The following is a 22,974-nucleotide window of genomic DNA, read 5'->3' on the forward strand; positions in this document are numbered from 1 at the left end:
TTTCAAACTCCTGCACCAAGTGAGGGAATTGAACCCAAATGATCGATTCGTCTAAATTTGTATAGGTATGAGGCTAAAGGGAAATAATCTCTTTGTAGTTAACTTGAAATAGTAGTGGGCTGAACTTAAGGTCTGATTTATTGATCCTTTTGCACTTAACAAACTGTTCCGTTGTAGCTGGGGTGGAAGGTATCGATAGATTTATGGTCTCAGGCCAGGGAGCTGGGTGCAGAAGCCAGGGGATGAAGAAGAGTAACTTTGATCTGGCTCACAGCGGTCAGCTGAAGACCACCATATATGAAGATTGGCGTTAGTGAGGTGTGCTCTTGTGCATCGTAGTTTGCATTCATAACAAAAGCAAAGAAAAAAATACCTGAATGCAGAACAAACCAACATGTAATATTTATAGGCAGGGATGTGAGGGAGGTGACTCCTTTGCTAAAAGTACTTTTGGTTTTAGAGCACAGAAGTAAAATCTATTGTAGAAAACTTTTTTTTTTTTTTTTTTAAAGAAAAATAGAACGACCTCCCCCTAAGGCATTGAATACAAGTTTTATAGGGCTTTTTGTAGTGTAGTCAGCAAAACAGTGCAGATACACATTTGGCTTCACATCACATCCAGCTACAAAAATATTGGGATTGTGTTTTGTAATACATAAGAAGGATTTAGTTGGGAACCTTGTAAATAATCCAAGATTTCTGGGCTTACTTTTATGAAGACTTGTATTTTATTTGAATATTTAATCAAACAAAATTCCATTGTCTTCTCTGAAGATGTGATTTAGATTTGAAATTTTCAGGTTTGAAATATATATTGCACCCATTTTCTTCCTTACAGGCTTTTATTTCATTAAGTTATAATAAATTGAATAGAACTGTGTAAATTCACTGAGCTGTTTTCTGGAAGATTGACTTGCTTTCTTGTATAGATTTTAGAAAACATTTGCTAGCACATCTTTGAATTCCCAGAGAGATGTGTTTTCAGAGCTTTACTGCTGTTATCAGAATAATACATAGGTTACTCTGAAAGTAATGCTTCCTATTTATTTCCATGGAAACTACAATAGATATGAAGACCACACTCTCATTACTTGATAGAGCTACAGACTGTTTTTCAACATAGTACCATTAGCTGTGAATTTTCTCCAGCAGTTAACAAGAGCATGCATGCCATGCTCATAAATACCTGCACAGTGAGGGTGACCACTGTTTCACAGCTACTCTGACAGAGTAATTGCTAGGAAAATACTGTCCATGCTGTCCATATTTCATTGGCCCAAACAGATGGAAGTCATGAAGTGCCAAATCCAGATTGTACATTGGGTGTGGTGGGATGGTCCAGCCAGGATTGCCAGTGTGTGCCACTGTCTTCAAACTAGGACGGGGCCGAGCATTATTACGCTGCAAGAGAAACGTGGTGTTCTCTGGCCTGACTCTGGAAGTTTGAGCCTTTTGCTTAGCCAGTGTAATGATGTAACAGAGTTGATGGTTTGTGTGGGTTCTAGGAAATCCAGAAGGATCACCCCATTACTATCCCCAGACAGTGCACATCACTGTACTTACTGAGGACTATGCCTTGAACTTTTTTTCTAATGGGGAGTTTGCATGTTGCCAATCCATGGACTGCCTTTTTAACTCTGGCTCATAGTGGTGACATCATGTTTCATCACTGATGGTGATGTGATCCAGGAAATTGTCACCTTCAGCCTTGTATTAGTTCAGTAAGTTCCAACCAAGTTGCATTCCTTTTTATTCCTGTGAGCATTTGTAAGATCCATCTGGCACAAATGATATTCCAACATTGCCACCATCATTTGCAACAAATTGAAGCCAACATTCAGCTCCATACACAGTTCCCTGATTGTAATCACCTCATTTGTTCATATGAGCTGGTTGAGTTGTTCTTCATTTTGTGGTGTGACTGCTGTGCGTGGCCATCCAGAGCATGGCTTGTCTTTCATGTTACTGTCACCAGTATTGAAACACACCATCTACCACCTCCCTGTGCTTACATTCCCTATTTGGTCTCCATAAATGTTCAGCAAGCATTTATGGAAGTCAGTGGGTGCCATTCTTTCTGCATGGAAGAATTTGTTTATCTTTTCTTCACATGCACTTCTATGTCAGATGCCATTTTGTCAGCCTGCCCCTCCCTGCTGTCACGTCGCACGGCAACAAAATGAAAATTGGTGGGAAGGTTCAGCCTCTACTTTCATATCAACAAGATCCACCTCTTATGTCATTGGCCAGCATAATGAAATAGGAGGTGTTACTTTCAGAGCATCCCTCACATTTGCAGTCAGTTCAGTGGCTCTTGCTACCTTTTCTTCACATTTAGTTAATTGATCAGTCTCTGCAGGCAGCTAGATCTTGGTGAATATTTTAGCCCACAGATGGCTTTGTGTACATGCCGGAAGCAACGAACTTCAGGCCAGATCTAAAGACTCAAAGTATAATTCAGCTGACTAAGTTAACAGCTATCAAGCTGAAGAGCATCGCTTTGCTGTTGTGTGATTAAGTTGACTGTGTTTGATCTTCATAACTCTCTGATGTCAAATGTAGAATAGTTTGGAGACAGGCAAGTTGCTAGCCAGTAGGCAGGAGTCTCTTTTTCCATCCCTGGATATTGTAATGATTAGTGAGTGAGAGCTTCCAACAGAAAGGCTAGAGAGGGCTGTCTTCCACATGGCTTACAGCAAAGGGGAGGACATTGTCCACTGAGGAAGAAGTGGGCTTGAATGCCCTCTGACAGAGCAAGGAAAGGAGCCTACTTTTCCTGTTTCCTGAACAAGTGTTCAAGCCATTAGGCTATTGTATAAAAGGGACCATGACCCCATTTCCCGATATGTTTTAAAAGAAAACAGCGTCCCTCAGAGAAAGGGCAAAAACGTCTGCATTCAGGTGAGGGTTTCAGATGGGTTATCCCAAAGGGGAAGTGTATTCCTGAAGCCGTGAGTAAAGGCATACTGCAGTGCTCAGCATTTCTTATGTATGACTCCAGGCAGCTTCACATTGTGCGCTGCCACTGAGAGCTTCCTGCTCAGAGTGGCCCTGCTTCTCAAGCCTGTTGTCACGTTTCCCTCCTTTGACGCTCAGTCTGAGAGCACTAAGAAGTGTTTTTTTTATACCCAGCCCTCTGGCTTTGATTGTTTCATGATTTTAGATACAGGCATGCTTGTGCCTTATAAGACAAGAGAAATTTCAGAACAGTTATGAATTAATAAAAATTATCCAGAAATTTCCTCATTGTGAGTCCTGAGAGGACAAAAAATATAGAGTGCATTACATTGGCTAATTGCTATCTCACTGACTAATAAGAAATTGGTGGCAAATTTTTTCTTTTCACATGCTAGATATCTGACAGTATAAGAGTTGTTACATACTACTCAGTGTGATCCTGTGTCCTATATAACTGCGGTAACAATTTTTCCATAGCTACTTACAGAAAGTTTGGATGTTCACCTACCAGGCTGCTCAGCATCCTACGAAGTGGCATAAGTTCCAGTGCATGGAATATAAAATTCATTATATTGTCTTTATAAATACCTGGTGAACTTCATGTGCATACACGAAGTTATACACATGTGATCTTTACTGTTCTGGAGTTTAATATATTAAATCCAGCACCTCTTCTACTCCTACATTAGAAGTAAGTGTGTGACTGGTAAAACAGCTTGGAATTGAAGTCTGGCCTAACTGGGATTCAGATGAATGAGAACCAGTGGTTTTATTACTAATAGTTTCTGGTTTTTATCCTCTGCTCTTACGTTAGCAGTTTGATTAAATGTGAAGCTGTGAAGGTAAGACTAAAAAAGCTAGAGGTACAGGTGTAATCAGCACCACTTCTCGTGTGTAAGGTTTTCTCTGCTTTTTGTAGCGGGTTTGACAAACTGGGTCTTATAGATGTGGTGAAAATCCAGACAGAGGGCATTAAGTTCAGTTATTGGTTACAAAGTAATCCTTCTAGTTCAATTTTGTCTTCAAATGGGCTTTCTTTAAGATGCCATGGATACATAACTGTTTGATGTGAGTAAATGAAGACGTTTCTGGGAAATTCTTTGTGCTCACATGCATAAAGAAATGTATTCAAGTTTTATGTTGTTGTTCTTATCAACTTGAGCAGAATTGTCCATGAATCTGGAGTTAAATGTAAACAAACTGACCAACTGTTGCGGTATATTACATGTGCTAATTTCTTGGAATAACCTTGCAGGCAGTGCTAGAATAGGCCATAGCACTGAGAACTCTCTCTGGAGAAGATGTGAGTGTTGTACCTGCAAATATGCATACCTGTTTGAGTCTCCCTTCTGGGTCATGATAGGCTTGGAGACTGCCTTGCACCTTTACTCATACCTCTTAAACCCAAGAGTCAGTGAGCTTTCTTAAACCATACACACATGTGCTTTAAGAAATGGTGACAGGTGGAGAAGTAGGTGGTGGTAAAGCAAATGTATGTACATTTATACGTATGTACTTGTGGGTATTCACTAAATCTGTGACAGAGATGTACTTCTTTGAGGTGGAAGCAGTCTGCCTTCAAATGAGCATTCATATGGGCGGTTTCCTTGGAGCAGCTGATGCAATGTATAATCACAGTAATCACAGCCTTCAGAGCAAAGTTGTGTGTGTATTAATATTAATTTTTATGCCAGGGATATCTGGTAGTGCTGAAAACTGGTTAGTGAAGAAAGTTGGTGAGACTAGCAATGGTTATAGAGATATTTAGATATGCAAACTGCTGAAGTCGCTCACAGAAATGAGAGCTAAAAATTAAAGTTGTGGGGGAAAAAAAAAGGGAAGTATCTAGGTTTTCTTCTAGTGTAAATCAGTCTAAGTTAGCCTCTAAGTTTGAGAGGCTGTGTGAATTTACAGTAGCCAGGGAACTTTCTGGTACTTTTATTTATTCAGAGAGAGAATAAAAAAAGTGGTGGTTTCTTCTATTTGCTAGTTGTTAGTCTGCTAGCACTGGTTAGTAAATTAAAGTCTTGATTTATTGTTCCTTTATTGTTCTTCTACATCTGATCTTCTGACCTTAATTTAAGTCCTTTTACTGTTCATATACAGTCCTTGTTGTAAAAATACCCTGATCTGCAACTTAAAATTCTAATATCACAAAGCCATACTGGCTTTATTGACATCAGAATAGATATTGAGAAGAAAATACTGATTTTAAATGAATCACAGAATGGCTTAGGTTGGAAGAGACCTTAAAGATCATCAAGTTCCAACCTCCCTGCTATGTGCAGGGCTGCCACCCACCAGCTTAGGCTGCCCAGTGCCCCATCCAGCCTGGCCTTAAATGCCTTCAGGGATGGGGCATCCACAAGTCCTCTGGGCAGCTGTGCCAGCACTTCACCGGCTTCTGGGTAAAAAATTTCTTCCAAACGTCTAACCTAAATTTCCCCTCTTACTTCAAAGCCATTTCTGCTTGTTCTGTTGCTGTCAGACCATGTAAAAATTTTGTCCCCCTCCTGTTCTCTTGGATTCTGGAAGGCTGCAGTGAGGTTTCCTCAGAGCCTTCTTTTCTCCAGGCTGAACAAGCCCAACTTCCTCAACTTTTCTTTATAAGATGGATACTTGGGTTCTGTGATCATCTTCTGGGCCTGCTCCAATAGCTCCTCATCCTTCTGGTGCTGCAGTCCCCCCACCTGGACATGGTACTCCAGTTGGAGCCTCATCAGGGCAGAATATAGGGTAACAATCACCTCACAGAATCGCAGAATAGCTTGGGTTGGAAGGGACTTCAAGGATGATGAATCTCCAATGCCTCTGCCACATGCAGGGCCACCGACCTCCCCATTTAATACCAGACCAGGCTGCCCAGAGCCCATCCAGTCTGGCCTTGAACACCTCCAGGGGCATCCACAACCGCCCCCTGGGCAGCCCGCTCCAGCACCCCACCACCCTCTGTGCAAAGAACCCCCCCCGACATCCAACCCAAATCTTCTCTCCCTCAACTCAAAACCATTTCCCCTTGTCCCGCTCTTACCTACTCCTTCAAAGAGTTGACCTTCCTTGAGTATGACCCAATACTGTGCTTTCTTGTTTTGGTAAATAGGAATAGCCCAGAAAGCTAGAAGTTTGCCCTGAGTCTTTGCCTCACTTATGCAACATAGTTCTATCTAAAGGTAAATTAATCACAGTATGGTAAATAGTTTTTGAGTGGATGTGCTCTGAAGATTATCCTATTTTACATGCAGAGAGAGAGAGTGAGAGTGAGTGAGTTCTCCGTGTTGGAGGTTAGAGAGCTGGGTGGTGTTACACAAACTTGCATGAAAGCCAGGAATCTGTTCTGGCCTGCATAACATGAAGAACTTCATAAATGTGGGATGGTTAAAATGTTCTGGATGCTGTATTGCACAAAGCAAATGCATAAACAAGAACATTAGAAAATATTTTGGGATTAGAAGATTAAGAGTAATTGGCAAAGGCAGACTGGATGGCTCAGGAGATTGGTAAGGGATCTTGAGCCTTTCACCTCCTCATTAACCAAAGAGGTAAGCCAGGTAATCAAAAAAGATGTTTTGTTATCATTTGCTGTTCCAGTGCAGATGGTTGCTGTAGTTTCAAATAATTTGCAGCAGATACCAGGGGCCAGAGACAGCTTTTCCTGTGCAAGTAAGTCCTATGGTTGAATCTCCCGTGTTATAAGCCGCTGCTTTCCTAGTTTCTCCTGGTGGTATTTTCTTCATGAAGCATGTTTACAGGAGCTGGCCAGTGTTGTCTTGGTATTTTTAATGTTATTTTCCACAGTTTTTCTATTTTCAGAAAAATATTTTTAAACTCCCTTGACATAGTAAAATTCAGGACTGAACTTCAAAAAGGAGGTGGGAAAAGAGAGAGGGTAGCATTTGGATCAAGGTCAGATCAAATACGAAGCAACATTTTTAAAAAAGGCAAAAGTGAAAATACTTTTCTGTGCCCAAAGACATCAATTCCATTAAATCATTGTTTTTGGTCTGTATAATTAAGGTAATACAGACATATCTGTTGGAAACATATAGTGCAATTATACTGTTGTTGAAGTACTTGCCAACACGTTGTAGAAAATATGTTTTGAAATATTGTCAATTATTGTGTTATCTTTTCTTTCTGGCTTTTTTTAGAAATATGCGTGGTGTTGAGGAGGTAGCTTAATTGCATGAACACACAAGCTTCAATCCTTGCAGTAAATCTAATGTCAAACTTTTGAAATTTTACAGTTTTCCACATTAATAGATGAATCGAACAATTAGGAGTTTTGAGTTTCAGGGAGTGCTTTTGTGAAATATATTTCAGTTTAATTCCTAACTGGGACACGATCTTGAAGATCAATTTTGGAATAATATCAGTGCAGCCATCTCAAATGCAATAAAGGAAAACCTATCTTAAATAGCCCCTTTTGTCTGTGTGATATAATAATGCCGTCTATATTCCCATAATTGGGGTGCTACAGGGTAAATGATAATCTCAAGATCTCACAAGAAAGTGACAGTGAAGGAAAGAACTAACCAGACATCCCCTGCCCTTATGGATACGTTGCGTATTAGATTCCCTCTAAAATCCAAATTATGACTTAGCTGTGTTTACTAAAGAAATTGTTGACTTGGAGGTGGTCTTACATTTCCAGCGCAAGTTCTACCTGCGTTTGTGGCTCTTAAAACTATGTGAACTGGCACTTTGGGATTGCAGAGTTTTGGTATTGCTTTTGTTTGGTTTCATCTGCTTTATTTTGGGGAGAAGTGTCCAGTGAAAAAAATAGAATTGTGAGGGCAAAGCAGGTGACTAGGTTTTGCTGGAATCAGAATAAAATATGAGAGTAAATACTAGGTGTAATCACTTCTGATATCACATACAAATGTGAATATTGAATTATAAAGTAAACATACATATTTCATTTCCCCCTTCATCTTTCTCTCTCTTTCGTTTTTCCTCTTTCTGGGTAAGACCAGAGGAAGCAGGAGGGTTGGACTTGATGATCTCTGGAGGTCCATTCCAACCCCTACGATTCTGTGATTCTGTGAGTTTGGTGTTCTAAGGAGTTTGATGCGCTTAGTCACGTAACTGAAAAGTCTGAAAGCCAAGCCAAGACTTGAGCAGAATGCATGAATCCACAGTTTGGCAAAAGTGTAGGCTTCATCCAGATTCAGCTGGCTAAAAGCTGAAACAGCTTCAGTTCATACCATCACTATCAAGTGCTTCTTCCAACTCGTTGTGTGGGAGCCAGTTTCTTTTCATCTTTTTACCTGATGATCCCCAAGAAAGCTTTAAGTAGGTTTTGTTATTCATGAAAAACGTATTTTGAATGTAATGACATTAATGACCCTGTGTTGCCTTTCACGTACATGCTCTTCTCCTAGGACACATTATTTTGAATTGTGGCAGAGTAGTCACAGAAATGCCAGCCCAATAATGGGTAATCAGTTACATTCTACTGCTGTGAAAAATGTGGTGTTCCCCTCTGCCGCTGCAGTAGCTAAACCGGAATAGTATGTGAGTACTTTGTTCAGTTTTATCCTCTTCTGGTGAAGAGAAGGACGTATTAGCAAAGGACACAAATCTCCTATGTCAGCCACTAAGAAGGATTACCAGAAGCTACAAGAATGCCATGATTTACAGTCCATTGTACAAAATGCTGCACTGATAATTATTTTTCTAGCATTCATAAATAAAAGTAATTAGCAATGAGCAGCAGCAGGGATTATTGTCACTCATGATTTCCAGTTAATGTCTACTGAGTGTCTGTAAAATACATTTGCTATCTGTAGGCTCTATGAATGGACAACTAAGAGTAATGAATGTATTTTCTCATTAGAACCACTTAAGGTAAAGCATTTTAGCCAGTTTTCTATGCATGCATCAAACAAGCATATGTATAACTAATTAAATGAGCAAAACCAGATCACCTTGCAACTAAAGCAGTCACTCAGAGAACTGCTGTTATTTTCTGTTTGCCGTGCATTCTTTAAGTTGTCTTTCAACAACATTGAGACTTTGAACGTTGAAACAGTGTGGTGGATAGAGACCTCAAGTGCCAGAGTAGTATGGAGCAAGCCCAAATTCCACTGTTGTCAGTGGTTCAGGCTCAGTATGGTTTTGTCTCTAGTTCTTTTTAGGCATAAAATGAATAAAACAAGGTAACTTATGCAGTGTAAATGTTCCACGGAACATTTTCAAAATCAAATTCATGACTTGTTATCAGAAGTTGGAGTCCTAGTTCAAGTAAAAGTATTATTGCAGTCACATTCTAGCTATTGGGCTCTCCAGCTCTCCATTGCCTATTAAGATATGTTTCCTAAACAAACAGAAAGCAATTTTCGGTTTATTTAAGAAAAAGCCTTGACCAACATATGGGAATTGTGCTTTCTTTATTAAAAAAAAGTGAATCAGAGGCTGCATAGCAGCTTATTATACACAGTTTAGCAGCTGACTGACTCACTATTTTTGGTGTTCAGTTCTGATGGGACACAAAGAATAGCGTCTTATTTTCTGAGCTAAATGGCTAAAAGGCATTTATAGTACATGCGTTTAAAAATGTTTACATTTCATGCTCTGTATGTCTGAGTCTTTCCGTATGGTGTGATACTGAATGAACGGCGATCACATGCTTTCCTTGTGGCACAGCTGTTGAGGACAAGAAGAAAAATAACTACACCATTCGCCTAACGCATCACAACTGAATCCTGCAGAAATGTAGTAATACACTTACTGGTTGGGAGGATGAAAATCTGACCCTTTGTGGAAATTTTATAGAAATTTTATTTTGCCTTTAAGGCATGTCTTGAGTAGAAGAGTTGAGGTTGTGGTACCTGGAAGCTTCCAGCTATGTCCTCGATAGAGCAGCGTAGTCTGGCTGATGGCAAAGGAGTAGTTGGCTGTGGATTTTGGGTGTGAAGAGAAATTATTTTCTGGACACTGTACATTGCTGGCTGTTCAGGAAAATAAGTAGAGCAGTGGTGACACTGGCCAGGAGATTGTTTTTTGGCCTCCAAACCAGTTGTATGGGAGCAGCAAATCTCCCCTGATGTCACTGGGCAGGTGTGGTGCACTCCTGGGAAGGGCAGGACTGCCTGCTCTGAGAACATGCGGCACAGCAGTGTAAACTCTGCAAGCCTTGCTTCCTTCCTGCAGACCATTTTGCTCAGAGATCATGAGAGTAGTTAAGTAGACCTATCTTATTTTTTAATTAGTGATGTCATAGACTTGGGTGTGTTTTTTCTTTGAGACATGCCATTTTTCTAGTGTATCTTTTCCATCCTTGTTTAACTAAATTGGGCTGTGTATGAGAAGATTTCCTTGGAGAATGTCTGCACTGAGTAATCTTTGAGAAAACCACCTTTCATTTCAGACATCAGTCGCTTTAGCTTTGTTTAAAGGCATGCTGGCAGATACTGGATACTCTTACAGAAATGTTTTTTAGAAGGATTGGTCATGCTCTGACCCAAACAGAATGACTTCACTCTTTTAAATTCAGTTTAGGATGCAATTCTCGTGGGCATTTAAGCATGAATGTCATAAAAAAATGCAAGAGTATTGAAAGAAGAAGACTGAGAGCTCATACTTCTGTTCCACACCTGATAGAAACTCTCAGCTAAGTCTTCTGTAAAGAGTATAGAAATTTGGGAGCTGACTGTTGAGTCTTCTGTCAATAACATAACTTAGTGAATTAGTGAAGGAAGCCTCCTTCTCTTGGAGAAATCTGAATTCAGATCATGTTGCAGATTTGTGCCCCAGTTTCTCCAAGTGCTTGGTATTCATGTGGAATTCAGCTGTGCAAAACATAATCTTCATCAGCAGATGCTAAATACACGAGAGTATGACATTATGTTAGTGCAAGCACACAAATGCAAATGATGGTGTCCTTGTTTAATTTTTAGGCTTATGAATTTATTGCTTTTTCTTTTTTTTTTTTTTGCTTCATTGCTGTGTGAGTGTATCTGCAGCAGTGTTAACATGACCTTATTCTTCATTCACAGGTTACTTTAGGTGGAACCTTTATTGGAATTGGGCGGAAAACTCCAGATTGCCAAGGCAACACCAAGTACTTCCGCTGCAAATTCTGCAATTTCACCTACATGGGCAACTCGTCCACTGAACTAGAGCAACACTTCCTACAGACTCACCCAAACAAAATGAAAGCAGCCCTTCCCTCCTCTGATTCTGGTAAAACTTCAGAGAAAAACTCCAATAAATCCAGTCCTACTCTTCGACCATGTGATTCTGGAGACTTGGGGAAGTGGCAAGACAGAATCACTGTAAAAGCAGGAGATGATACACCAGTTGGATATTCGGTGCCCATCAAGCCAATAGATTCCGCTAGACAAAATGGTACCGATACAACCAGTTACTACTGGTGTAAATTTTGCAGTTTCAGCTGTGAGTCGTCCAGCTCATTGAAACTATTAGAACATTACAGCAAACAGCATGGGGTAAACCAGTCAGGAAGCCATCACCCAGATATGAATGATAAGCTTTCTAGGGGATCTGTCATTAACCAGAATGATCTAGCCAAAAATGCAGATGGGGAGTTAGTGACAAAGACAGAAAAGGGTGCGAGTGTGGCAAAAAAGAAAGACTTGACTAGCAAAGGAGCAGAGGACAGCATGGTGACAAGCTACAACTGTCAGTTCTGTGACTTTAGGTACTCGAAGAGCCATGGCCCAGATGTAATAGTGGTGGGCCCACTTCTTCGTCACTATCAGCAGCTACACAACATTCATAAGTGTACCATTAAGCACTGTCAGTTCTGTCCCCGAGGCCTCTGCAGCCCAGAAAAGCACCTTGGAGAAATTACTTATCCATTTGCTTGCAGAAAAAGTAATTGTTCCCACTGTGCTCTCTTGCTTTTGCACCTGTCTCCAGGGGTGACAGGAAGCTCTAGAGTCAAACACCAGTGCCATCAGTGCTCATTCTCCACTCCTGACGTAGATGTTCTCCTGCTTCACTATGAGAATGCACATGAAGCCCAAGTGTCTGATGTCAAACCTGAAACAAATACCCTGCAAGGTGCAGATGGGCCGCTGACTCTCAAAGAGAACAAAGAACACTCATGTACCAAATGTGACTTTACCACCCAGGTGGAAGAAGAGATTTCCCGACACTACAGGTACAGTGAAGTTTAAAGTAATTACTAATAGGAATCAAGCACACAGCCACCCTAGTTCCTTATTTAAATGTCACAGATCCCCAAAACTGAGGAAGCTGGAAATGAAAATAGGAATGTGCCTAGATATAAATCTTTATAGCCAGGGTCCGATCCAACATCCACTTCGTTTTGGAAAATCTTCAGCTCAGTCTGTGGCTTTAATTATACATTCAAACCTGCGCAGTGAAGAGGGAGATTTAGATTTGTGTATAGATGTTGAAGTTCTAGCATATTTGAGGTTTGGTCAACTATTTTCCACCCAGAGTCTGTTAGGTACTATTTTATTTTAGGCTTTTTACCAGAAAGCTGGCATCTTCATTCATTAGGGGAACACAAATGGCTTTACTTTCCAAGATAGACTGTGAATCCTTTCATGCTTCGTAACAGTGCTTCAATGTACTACCTTTTTGTAGTATTTTCCATTCCCAAGTCCAGCAATGCAATAATGAGTTTAAGAGCATTCCACTGCTGTTTTGGTGTTAGTTTCACACTGGGAGCAGACGCTCTTTTGTCTGTTGATGTCATCCTCCAAGATCCTTTTGCAGATGCTTATTTTTGTATTGCTGCTTTACAGTGTCATTCTATCTATTTTAAATGCTAATGTTCCTATTTGGAGGTAGATGCAGCCAGTCTCCTGACTCAGTCTGACACAATGTCATGATGGCAGCCAACTCCCTACTAAACTTCTTGGGCCAGTTCCTGTGCTGTTGTAAACTGGCAGTCCAGTTTATATTGGAGGAAGAGCTGGCTCCCAGACTTTTTAAAAAGCAACAGTGCTGCTGCAAAAGTGATGTGAAATATTAGAAAATCCTGCTGAATATGTTAATAGTTAAGGCTAATGCGTCAACAACAACGGAAAGGCAGTATCTGTCTCATCTAAAAGATCTTTGCATGGAAGCCAGCTAAAATGAAGACAAAAGAAGATGCATTTTCAAAGCTAAAGCTTTGTTAAAAGCTCAAGAAACCGTGCCATGTTTAATAGATTCCAAGACATCCAAAATTAACAAAGACAGACTGGGGCATGATACTTTAATAGAGATTAAAGCTGGGGGCATCCAAATGTTGCCCAACAGAGGGCTGCATTGGCAATGCATCAGGAGTCTATTTAAAAAAAAAAAAAAAAAAAAAAAAAAAAAAAGCAGATTGCTCATCTTTAATTTGGTGGTAGGGCCCACGGAGGATTCAGGTCCCAGCATGCAGTGCCCCATTTTTGATCCAAGTGGGCCTCAGGGATGTTGTGCGGATTAATTAGTTAATGTTTGTAAACTGCTTTGAAGATGAAAAGTGGTATCTAAGTTCCAAACATTATTATAGCAGCTTTGAGCTGTGCTGTAGAACTCCATAGGCAGCACTTTGTCCGCCGCTGGGGCATGGCATGATCTTTTTTTAGTGGTTAAATAACTGGAAGATTGAAATGGCTCTTTGACTGAAAAACATTTTTATTTTGCTGCAGCTGCTAATTTAAGTTTTAATGAGCACACCTAGTTAAAATCCTTTTTCCCAAGGAAAGGAGAAGCCATGACTTTGAAAACTGTAAGTCTGATACTCTTTCCATCCTGAATGCTCAGCACCACACAAATATCTCCTGCAGTTGTCAATGGGAAGCGCTATGTGATGTGCTCTTTTGAAAATCAAGAAATGGGTTTAAGCATTTGAATCTCAACTTATTGGTCTAAAATTAGCCTATTCTGTTTAAAAACCACTTGAACAGTGTAGTTCTAAGCCTTCAATATACCACATTATCGAGTACTCTGAGGATGTTACTTAGTCAAAGCAAAGCATCAAATCCCCACAACTGCCAGCTTCCTTCCCTTTCTGCTAAGCTGCCCTCCCATCTCCTTTTTAATTTAAGTTTGGTTTCTTTTCGGTGAGTACTGCTGCTCTTTTTTTCCCTCTGTTCATCACCAAAGTTAGTTCAGTTTTTGGTAGATACTCTGAAATGGCAAATACCTAGTGGATTTTACTGCTTTTATATGCCTCATTTTTCATAGTTTTTACTATACCAAACTGAAGCATAGAGAAACCTCTAATGCATTGTAGCTTCTATTTTTAGTATTATTTTTTCTTTTTTTTTGACATATACTTGATGCACATTTCCTTTGCCTTTTTGTATTTTATGAAATTTTAATGAAAATTTTTACATGTATTTTATGAAATAAGGATTACTTCAGATTAATTCAGATTTTATACTGAAGAATTCATATAAAACGTGTAAACTTATGTAATGGGGAATTATGTGACATACACAGAACTGGTTTTCTCTGAGGCTTTGTCAGAGCTTTGCTTTTTAAATTGGGTTTCCTTTTGGCCATACTTACACAATTTCACTGTGTTTGTTTAATATTTTTCTGTGTCCTAAAATTATTCCTTTGCATGTATTTGCAACAGTTACAATTTGCAACAGTTAGAATTTGCAAAAGTGGTTCTTTCCATTTTTTTTCTGCCAGAATGTATGCTAACATTTAGAGCTCATTCAGTATTTTCTTGACATGATTATTTGAGAGCTGTTCAGTTAAATTTGAAGTTAATGAATCACATTGCACTTGAGTTTACTTGTGTTTAAACCTCACTAAAATGTGCTTACTCAAACAAATCCCCAGAAGGTTTGTTGGCCTATATTTTCTACTGATTCTGCTACCACTCATTTTCCATTATTTCTCTGAGGTATCGGGTATTCTGTGTGTTCATTGTGAAGTTCAGGCTTTGTTTTTTTTTTCAAAACTGTCTGCTGTTCCCATGAGCTAAAAGATGTCAGTGCATGTAGTTTAGATAAAAATCATATAGACTGTGTGTGGAAATTTTGTATGTCAGATAACTCAGCTTAGAGATTATTTTCCCATTTGCTCCAAAATAATTGTTTTCTAATTTTTAATTTTTTCTTAAAACGAAAAAGACTTCTTGCAGATTTCTTTTTTTTAAAGCTTGGGATTTTGATTTTAGTGTGGGAAAACAGTACAGTTTCTCATTTTTGCAAAAAATATTTGTTTTTCCCTGAAAATCCTGAATGTCAAAAAAGTCTAACAGAAAACATTTGATCAGTGCTAATGGTAATTACAAATGCTGTGCTGAATAGTGCTCTAAACTTCTTTAAAAAAGAGAATCTGATGACTGTTATCCAGTAAACAACAAAAGATAGAAAGAAGTTGACTTGCGAATGAGATAAGAGCTTGGGAGTAGACTCACATTTCTAATAAACAGAAATTATTTTTGCAAATGAAACATTGCAATTCTGTAGAGTGTTATGTGAAACAGTATGTCCCGCTCAGAGGTGAATGGAGGCGTAGGGGTATGGGTTAGGTCACAGTGAAGAATGCATGCCCCAGTGCCAGTGATGTGTGCCGAGAACAGGGAAATATGGCTGCTGTCACCTTGGCACCAGCAGGCAGCAGAAGCTGGAGAAGGGCCTGGGATGTGCAGGCTGTAGAAATGTGGAGCTGTTAGGCTCCATGAGAAAGTACCAAGGGCAGATGTGTGAAATGAGGCCCAGCAGCTCCTGCTTTCTGGCAGAGCGGGAGCCTTCACCGGTCAAACTACAGCAGCAGCTGTGAGGACCTTTTCCATACTCCTAACACCTTAATTCACTGCTCTGAACTTGTTTGCTCTTGCCAGTAGCTTTTGCTCTCCTTTAATCTCAGCCTTGCTTTCTGCTCTTCCCATTCTCCTTCCCTTTCTGTCCCTCCACTGAGTTTCTTTTCTCACTCTGTGCTCTTCTCCCCTGTATTTATTTTCCTGTCCCCTCTAGTATGAGTGCAGCACACATCCCCAGAGCAGACTTTTTTACAAGCCCATTTCTTCCCAAGAACTGCTCACCATTATTATATTCATAATGAAATTCAAAATGTGAAAAGAATTTGAAGTGATATGGCAGTCAGACCTTCATCCAGAATATTTTGTATGCCCTGGAGCATAGGAATGTCTTCATATCTTCAGGTAATTAAAAAAAAAAAATAAAAATTGTTTTGTAGAGGATGGTGTTTTGCAATATTTCAGACTAGTTGTAAGTATGTCAACGAGACTTAATTCACAACTGGCTAGTGTCAGGAATATCATACATAGCCTGTTAGAAATCTCATATGAATAACAAATGTATCAAAAGAGACATGCAATCTCTTGTCTTCAGTCTTCTGCAAGGGAGAGTCCTTTCATTTTGTAGCACTCAATTCAGATATAATAGAATCATAGAATATCCTGAATTGCAAGAGACTCATAAGGATCATTGAATCCAACTCCTGTCTCTGCACATGACCACCCAAATATCAGACATATGACTGAGAACGTTAGTCCAGACACTTCTGTTTTTTGGTACAAGTGAATAATGACAGAATTTTGTGAAGTTATCAGAATGTAACAGAGTAGCAAAGATTTGGCTGGAATTCCTTGATGTTTAATCTTGGTATTGGGCCATAAATGCTTTAATGTCCATGAATAATCAAGTATTTGATTTATTTGATAGTGAAAATAATAATGCTAAGTGGCATCAATGCAGGCTATGTCATTGACATCCCAGTGCCACATTCAAGGTGGTAACCAGCTCATGGCTTGAACCTGCTCTTAGCTTGCTGGAGTGGTTTATGAGCAAGACCATGAAGAGGAGAATGCAGTTTCCATCTTCATTTACATAATTTTCTTCCACAGTGAGGTTCTCATCAAATGCCTCTCCTCTGGCTGTTGATTGGCAGTATACCAGTACACTATATTGTACTTGATTTCAGAGTTTCAGATGATAAAAGCAGGGTTTAGTTACAAACTTCAATTTAATATCTCAGAAAGGTCTTTATTGTGTACTTGGCAAATTTGAACCTTTACAGTTTTTTGCTTAGATTTGGGGAGTTTTGTGCGCAACTCCACTTGTAACCTGAGCCTTTAGAAACATTGACTTGATTTCAATTCTGGTAAAAGAAGAAATAAAAGATTGCCAACTTGTTTCCATGATTGCTGCTGATTGGGTGAGGTTAAAAAAATCAGAGATGAGAATATTTTTCCTTTCATGCATTTTTCTGGTAAAGGATAAGAGTTTCTGGTTCTAAAAATGTTTTGGTTGCTATTTTATTTTAGATTGTGACTTAGATTGGACATTTCCAAACTTTAACTTGCTTTATGGAGATTTTGGGTAAAACAGTATACAGGATGTGCAAAATAAGATCTATAATGGCAGTGGTAGAGTACCTTTTAATACATGCTACAGACATATGTGTCCTGCAATAAAAAGCCTGTTGGTTTACTACCTATGTAAATCAGTCCAAGTCTTCTCGAATTTCTGTCAGAGTTTCATAGAAAAACTACAAAATGTTTTATGATTCTCCTTGAATAGATTATAATGTCTGTAAATTAACAAACCTAATTTAAGAAAAGTGATTACAGCAGGGTCTGAGCCATCCAATTCCAACTGTATCTAATACTCTGCATTTAGTTGTGGCCTTGTAAGAATAATGCTGCTCTTGGTGTTTACTGCTCCTGATCAAAACCATTTAGCAGTCGTGGGGGGAGAATGAAAAAAATGGCAAGTTAGGCAGAAAAAAATGAGCTGTTTGGAGGTCTGATGTCTGTAGATGAGAGCTAAGCTAGGAGAGGGGCTAGGCATTGAAATAGCCAAGTTAAACAAGAGACACTTAGAGCTAAGTAGCCTCCTGGAAGACTGATAAACTTTCACATGGAGAACATATGGGGTTGAGCCATTAGCCCCAAATGGTGTCTTGTTTAACTTGGCTTTTCAGATAACTAGCCCCTGTCTAACTTGGACTTCTTTGATGGTATCCCACCTTTACAGGGCCGACCCTCCTTAAAACTTGGCTTTTTGTATTTGTAAAATGGTTTTGATCAGATAGCACTCGTCTTTTTTGGTTGAGAAGAGAATTAGGCTTGGTTTAGAGAAGAATTAAGTTGCAAGAGAGAATATATTAGTGTCACACTGAGAGACAAGCCAATTTTAATAAAACACTAGAATGAAAAAAGAGGAACACAGCCAGAACAGGATTTGAACCCACAGCTTTCTTTCCCACAAGTAGATTTTGTTGCCATAAGGGTGTATGGAGAATAGCTGACTATTTTTCACATAAGCGAGTGAGCCCATCTAGTCCCTTAAAATGAATATAAATATGGAAAATGACAAAAAGAAAACTGATATTGGACAAGTGCTAAAAAAGCTTTAATTTGAATGTGTGCTCATGTCTGCATGCTGGCACAACTGAAAGAAAATCGGACAGTGTAAATAACATATGGTTTGGTTTTTTTGACAAGAGGAAAGAAGGAAGACAGGGGCTTCACTGTAAGTTTGGCAAGTTGTCTCTTCTAAACTATCATATTTAAAAAGCAACATTTTGTGTATCGTTCTAGTTCCACAGATACACTGAGAGCTAAATCCTGCTTTTACTGAAGTTAATGAGAGTTTTGCCATTGACTTCACTGAGACCAGAATTTGGCCTCAAAAGAGTGAATTCTAGCAATTTGAGTTATCAGGGTAGTAACACATTTCTTACACAAGTTTTGTTCTGTGTGGGTAGTGAAAGGCTCGGTTTTTAGCCTGGCGAAAGACATTATTGTGGCTTTTGAGTGCACGGGGTGTGGATGTGTGAATGAGTCTGCGGAGAGAATCCATTTGCAGATCGTTTACATTTTGAGGAAGGGCAGGGATGGTATTGGACCCAGGATAGGTACGAGCCTGGTGCAGTGGGGCCTGATGCAGACAAGGAGCTTGGGCCACTTCTGTGCCGTAAACCGTTATACAGAATGTTACATATCTCATAAAAAGTGCACTGTTCATCTGATAGATAGGGTAAAGTAGTAACATGCTGTTCTAATGTAGCAACATATGCTTTACATAATTTAGTAATACTGTACTTTATATAGGCTTCTAGAATGAAAACAGGAAGGCATGTTATTCCACACTGCTCCACAGGTCTTACCCAAGCATTTCTGTATTTGACAGGAAAACACAGTTTGTATTGAGACAGCCAACTATTCTGCTTTTACTTTAAAGCTGTATCTTTTAAAGTTGCCTCGAAATATCCACAGAGGACAAATAAATGTTATCTGTTGGGTGCAACCTTTCAGCCTTTGGTGCATTCCTGTCTTAAGTTAACTGGAGTTCCACTCAAAATGATCGTTGTTAACCAAAAGTATCTGAAACAGTTGGAAAGAAAAAGAATTCTTTAAGCATTTGAAGTTTCTAGCATATATTGATATTAATCCTGAGTATTTTTTAAAAAAACTCCAAAGAAAACTGTGCTGTTATAACTAATTGATTTTGGTTGGGAAAAAAAAATTACTCATTATTTCTACCACAGTGAAAAGTGCTGAGTACATTCTGGCAAACAAACAAAGGGAAAAAAAAAAAGCCTAAATCCTAGTGAAAATTATGTGAAGTTTAGAATAATGCAGTGAAGTATGAGTGAACAACAGGAAGCCGTTGCAGTGTGTGAGAGGTAGCAAGATTTTTCCCTACTGTATCAGACTACAAAGCAAACCCGCTTACTTTATTAGAGAGACTCATTCTGTTTATTTATTTTCTTCGTCTTGGTAGGTAAAACCAGCAAGAAGGAAGGGTGAGAGGGGACACACTTTAATGCCCATCTCGTTTTCTTCCAGGAGAGTACACAACTGCTACAAGTGCCGTCAGTGCAGCTTCACGGCTGTGGACACACAGTCGCTACTCGAGCACTTCAACACTGTGCACTGTCAGGAGACAGATGTCACTACAGCCAATGGGGAGGACAGTCACGGTGTTTCGGCTATCAAGGAAGAGCCAAAAATTGATCTCAAGGTCTACAGTCTGATTAATCCAGACCCCAAGATGGGGGAGCCCATGTCTGACAGCATAGTCAAGAGGGAAAAGATAGAAGATAAGGAAGTGCTTAAGGAGAAAGGTTGGACTGACAGTCCCGGTGATGATCTTCGCAATGTGCCCTGGAGAGGAACAGACATTTTGAGAGGGAGCCCATCATACACACAGACCAGTTTGGGCTTATTGACCCCAGTGTCCGTTGGCCAAGAGCAGCCAAAGCCTTTAAGGGATAGTCCAAATGTAGAAGCTGCCCATCTGGCACGGCCCATGTATGGCTTGGCTGTGGAGAGCAAGGGCTTCCTGCAGGGAGTGCCGGCCGGAGCAGCGGAGAAAGCCGGGCAGCTCACCCAGCCCTACCCTGGATCCGGGGATGGCAAGGCCAAGGATGAATCCCAGTCCCTACTGCGGGTAGGAAGCTCTCTTTGTTACTTTCTTTCTTTCTTTTTTTTTTTTTTTTTTTTTTTTTCGTGATTGCAAGTGTGCTGTGTTTAATTAGGCATGCAGAAGATTTCTTCGGATTCAGAGTGAATGCATGGGAAAATAAAAGTATCAAGGGAAAACTGAAAGATTCAAACTTGTAGACTTAAGCTGACAGGTGAACATTCTGATTTATTGGCAGCAAACAATATATATATTGGTGTAGTATTAGTAAGCAGGTGCTTCTACTTTTGCTATTTAGCTCTGATTGAGTTCTATTTAATCATTCCTGCTAATTGTGCAGGTTGATGATGCATTTGAAGAACGAGGGTTTAGAACCCCAGAAGGCCTCATGTAAACTGTTAATCACCGCTTAGATTTTGAGGTGATGTACAGTTCACACTTAAGCAAGATTTTACATTATTAAATATGTAAGAACATGAAAACTGACTTAAATATTAATAAAAAGTAACCTCTTTTTTTTTTTGGTAAAACAGCGTAATTATATATCAATTTTGACACTTGTATGGTTACCTTGGAAGCAAAAAGAGGAAAAAAAAAAGAAAAGGGAAGGAGCTTGGGTGATAACGGGGAGAATATTCATCACACCAAATAATTTGGTGTATTCTGTCATATTAAAAAAAAAAAAAGCTGTGACTGCAGAACTTACCAACTTCCCCTTTTATCAAGGTATATGTTTTCCACTATTGGTAAATTTGAGGTTAGAAGAGCTCTGAAACTGAGGAGCTGGAAGGCGAATAAGGGCCTTTCTCCTGGAGTCACCACTGTATGTTTTCTTGGGGGGCTTCCTGTCTGAAGTTTTAGGAACTGGCAGACAAATCTCACTGGAATGGAAGGGGTGGTCAGCTCTTCTTCTGTATTATCTTTTCTGAGAACATTTATAACCATATTTCATGTAAAGAGAGCAGCATGTCAGAAGAAGATAAAAAGCAAGATAAACATTCTATTCCTTGTGTGCTGAAGTTGTATGTGTCTGTTTCTGTACACACATGTCATAAAAGCGCTTTGAAAATGAAGTCAGTAATCTTAAAATATTACAGTTACCCTAATTATAAAATGATATGTCTGTCACTTAAAAGTCCGCATGCAGTTTAGGATGACCACAGTCCTTTGTGCCTTGCAGAACATGAATAGCTACGGATATCAGATGTTAAGTGTATGAGAAGCAGTCACAGAATGACAGGTTCCCTGTTGCTTGGTTGTGTGTTCATTGTGAATGGCAGGTCTATATTTTTCTCCATGTAAAAATATACCTAAAAATATATATCTGGCTAGCAGTGGAATTTGTGCTGCATGTATGTCACTAGTTACATCTGAGTTCAATTCTTGCTGTGGTTCTTAGCAGTGCAGAGAAGTATTGGCCAGAGGAGCCATTTGTATTTTGCATTGTCAGAATACAAATAATTTATTTTTTGACTACCTAGTAGTAAATGATGATTATGATAGTAATTATGGTCTGCAAAAGTAGTATATGTAAAAATCTCTATAAAGATCAAAATTTGCTTGATGACAAGCTTAAAATCTTATGCAGTAAATAAGACCATTATATTATAATGTTTAAGTAAAAGTAAATTAAACAGGGGAAACTGCACACTGGCTGCTTCTTATGCCCTTCTTTAAAATAAGTTCGGTTTGTTTAGAAAAACAGTGATTGAGTTGTCTTCAAATCAGTATTTTTATCACTTCTGGATTTTTAGAAATATAAAGTTTGGAGTTCAGAAATACGAATTTGCATAGTTTTCAGGAGAAAAAAAGTAGGTTTTTCTTTTCTTACGTGTGGGTAACTGGGTATATAAATTAATTCCTTGCACTTTTAAATTTTGTTAACAAAGCAACTTTTATATGGTTAGTAAAAGGATTTATTACTGGGTTAGGTCTACGCTGACGAGTAAAACCATGCCGACACCTTTCAAAAAAGAATTGCTTTTATATACAATTTTGACAGCTTTGGTCTTTGAAGTCCATTGTTCCAAGGCTGTGGTTGTCTGGGTCTTTCCTTACTTAGAATATTTTCATTTTTGCTTTTCTTTGAAAATGGGATGAATTGCCTTTGTCAATTGCAATTTTTAAGAAACAAGACAGGAAGTTAATTTTCTACATCAGCTGAACAAAATCCCTAGATCATTATATTTCACCACTATTACTGAATATTGGAAAATAGTGATAATTCAAACTTGTTGAAGATAAAGGATGATCTGAAGGACAGAAGGGAGAGGAAGGTGAGGGAGTGTGAATCTGTGAGTGACATTCATTTTTCCACTGAGATCAGCATCCACTGTTCCCCTGAATCCATGAAAAATACAGAAATCTAGCTGGTGGTTTTTATTCTTGATTCAGTTTTCTGTAGACAGAGTTATGAGATGTAGAGCTTGGACTGAGTAGAGTTAGGAACTGTTCAGAAAAAAGCCTTCCCATTTGGAAAAATAATAAAAAAAAATCCCTACTGTTAGTCAACTCTCACATGATTATGCACTTTTGGGGAAATGTGTTTTTCTACTGTGAAATAGTGGGTAGGAATAGTTACTATTAGGCTAAAATCTGTGCCTTTCTATAAATAAGGGGTTAAGTCAATACATACTTGTGGTATCGTATAATGAATTCTCATGCAAAATACTGTATCCCAGGACAACTG

The 22,974-nt window shown here is 39.1% G+C and overlaps 1 protein-coding gene across 7 annotated transcripts in view; it reads left to right on the forward strand.

Moving 5' to 3' along the window:
• Window positions 1–22,974, forward strand: part of TRPS1 (transcriptional repressor GATA binding 1) — a 205,793-nt gene that overhangs the window by 43,740 nt on the left and 139,079 nt on the right. For 6 of the 7 annotated variants that reach the window (XM_048940441.1, XM_048940447.1, XM_048940443.1 and 3 more), the window contains 2 exons: window positions 10,956–12,085; window positions 19,709–20,312. In XM_048940441.1, the coding sequence (XP_048796398.1) occupies window positions 10,956–12,085; window positions 19,709–20,312 (1,734 nt within the window). The remainder of the gene's footprint in view (window positions 1–10,955; window positions 12,086–19,708; window positions 20,313–22,974) is intronic. The other variant, XM_048940448.1, reaches the window with a different exon arrangement.

This window comes from Lagopus muta, chromosome 3 (assembly GCF_023343835.1).
Source record: "Lagopus muta isolate bLagMut1 chromosome 3, bLagMut1 primary, whole genome shotgun sequence".
Lineage (NCBI taxonomy): Eukaryota > Metazoa > Chordata > Aves > Galliformes > Phasianidae > Lagopus > Lagopus muta.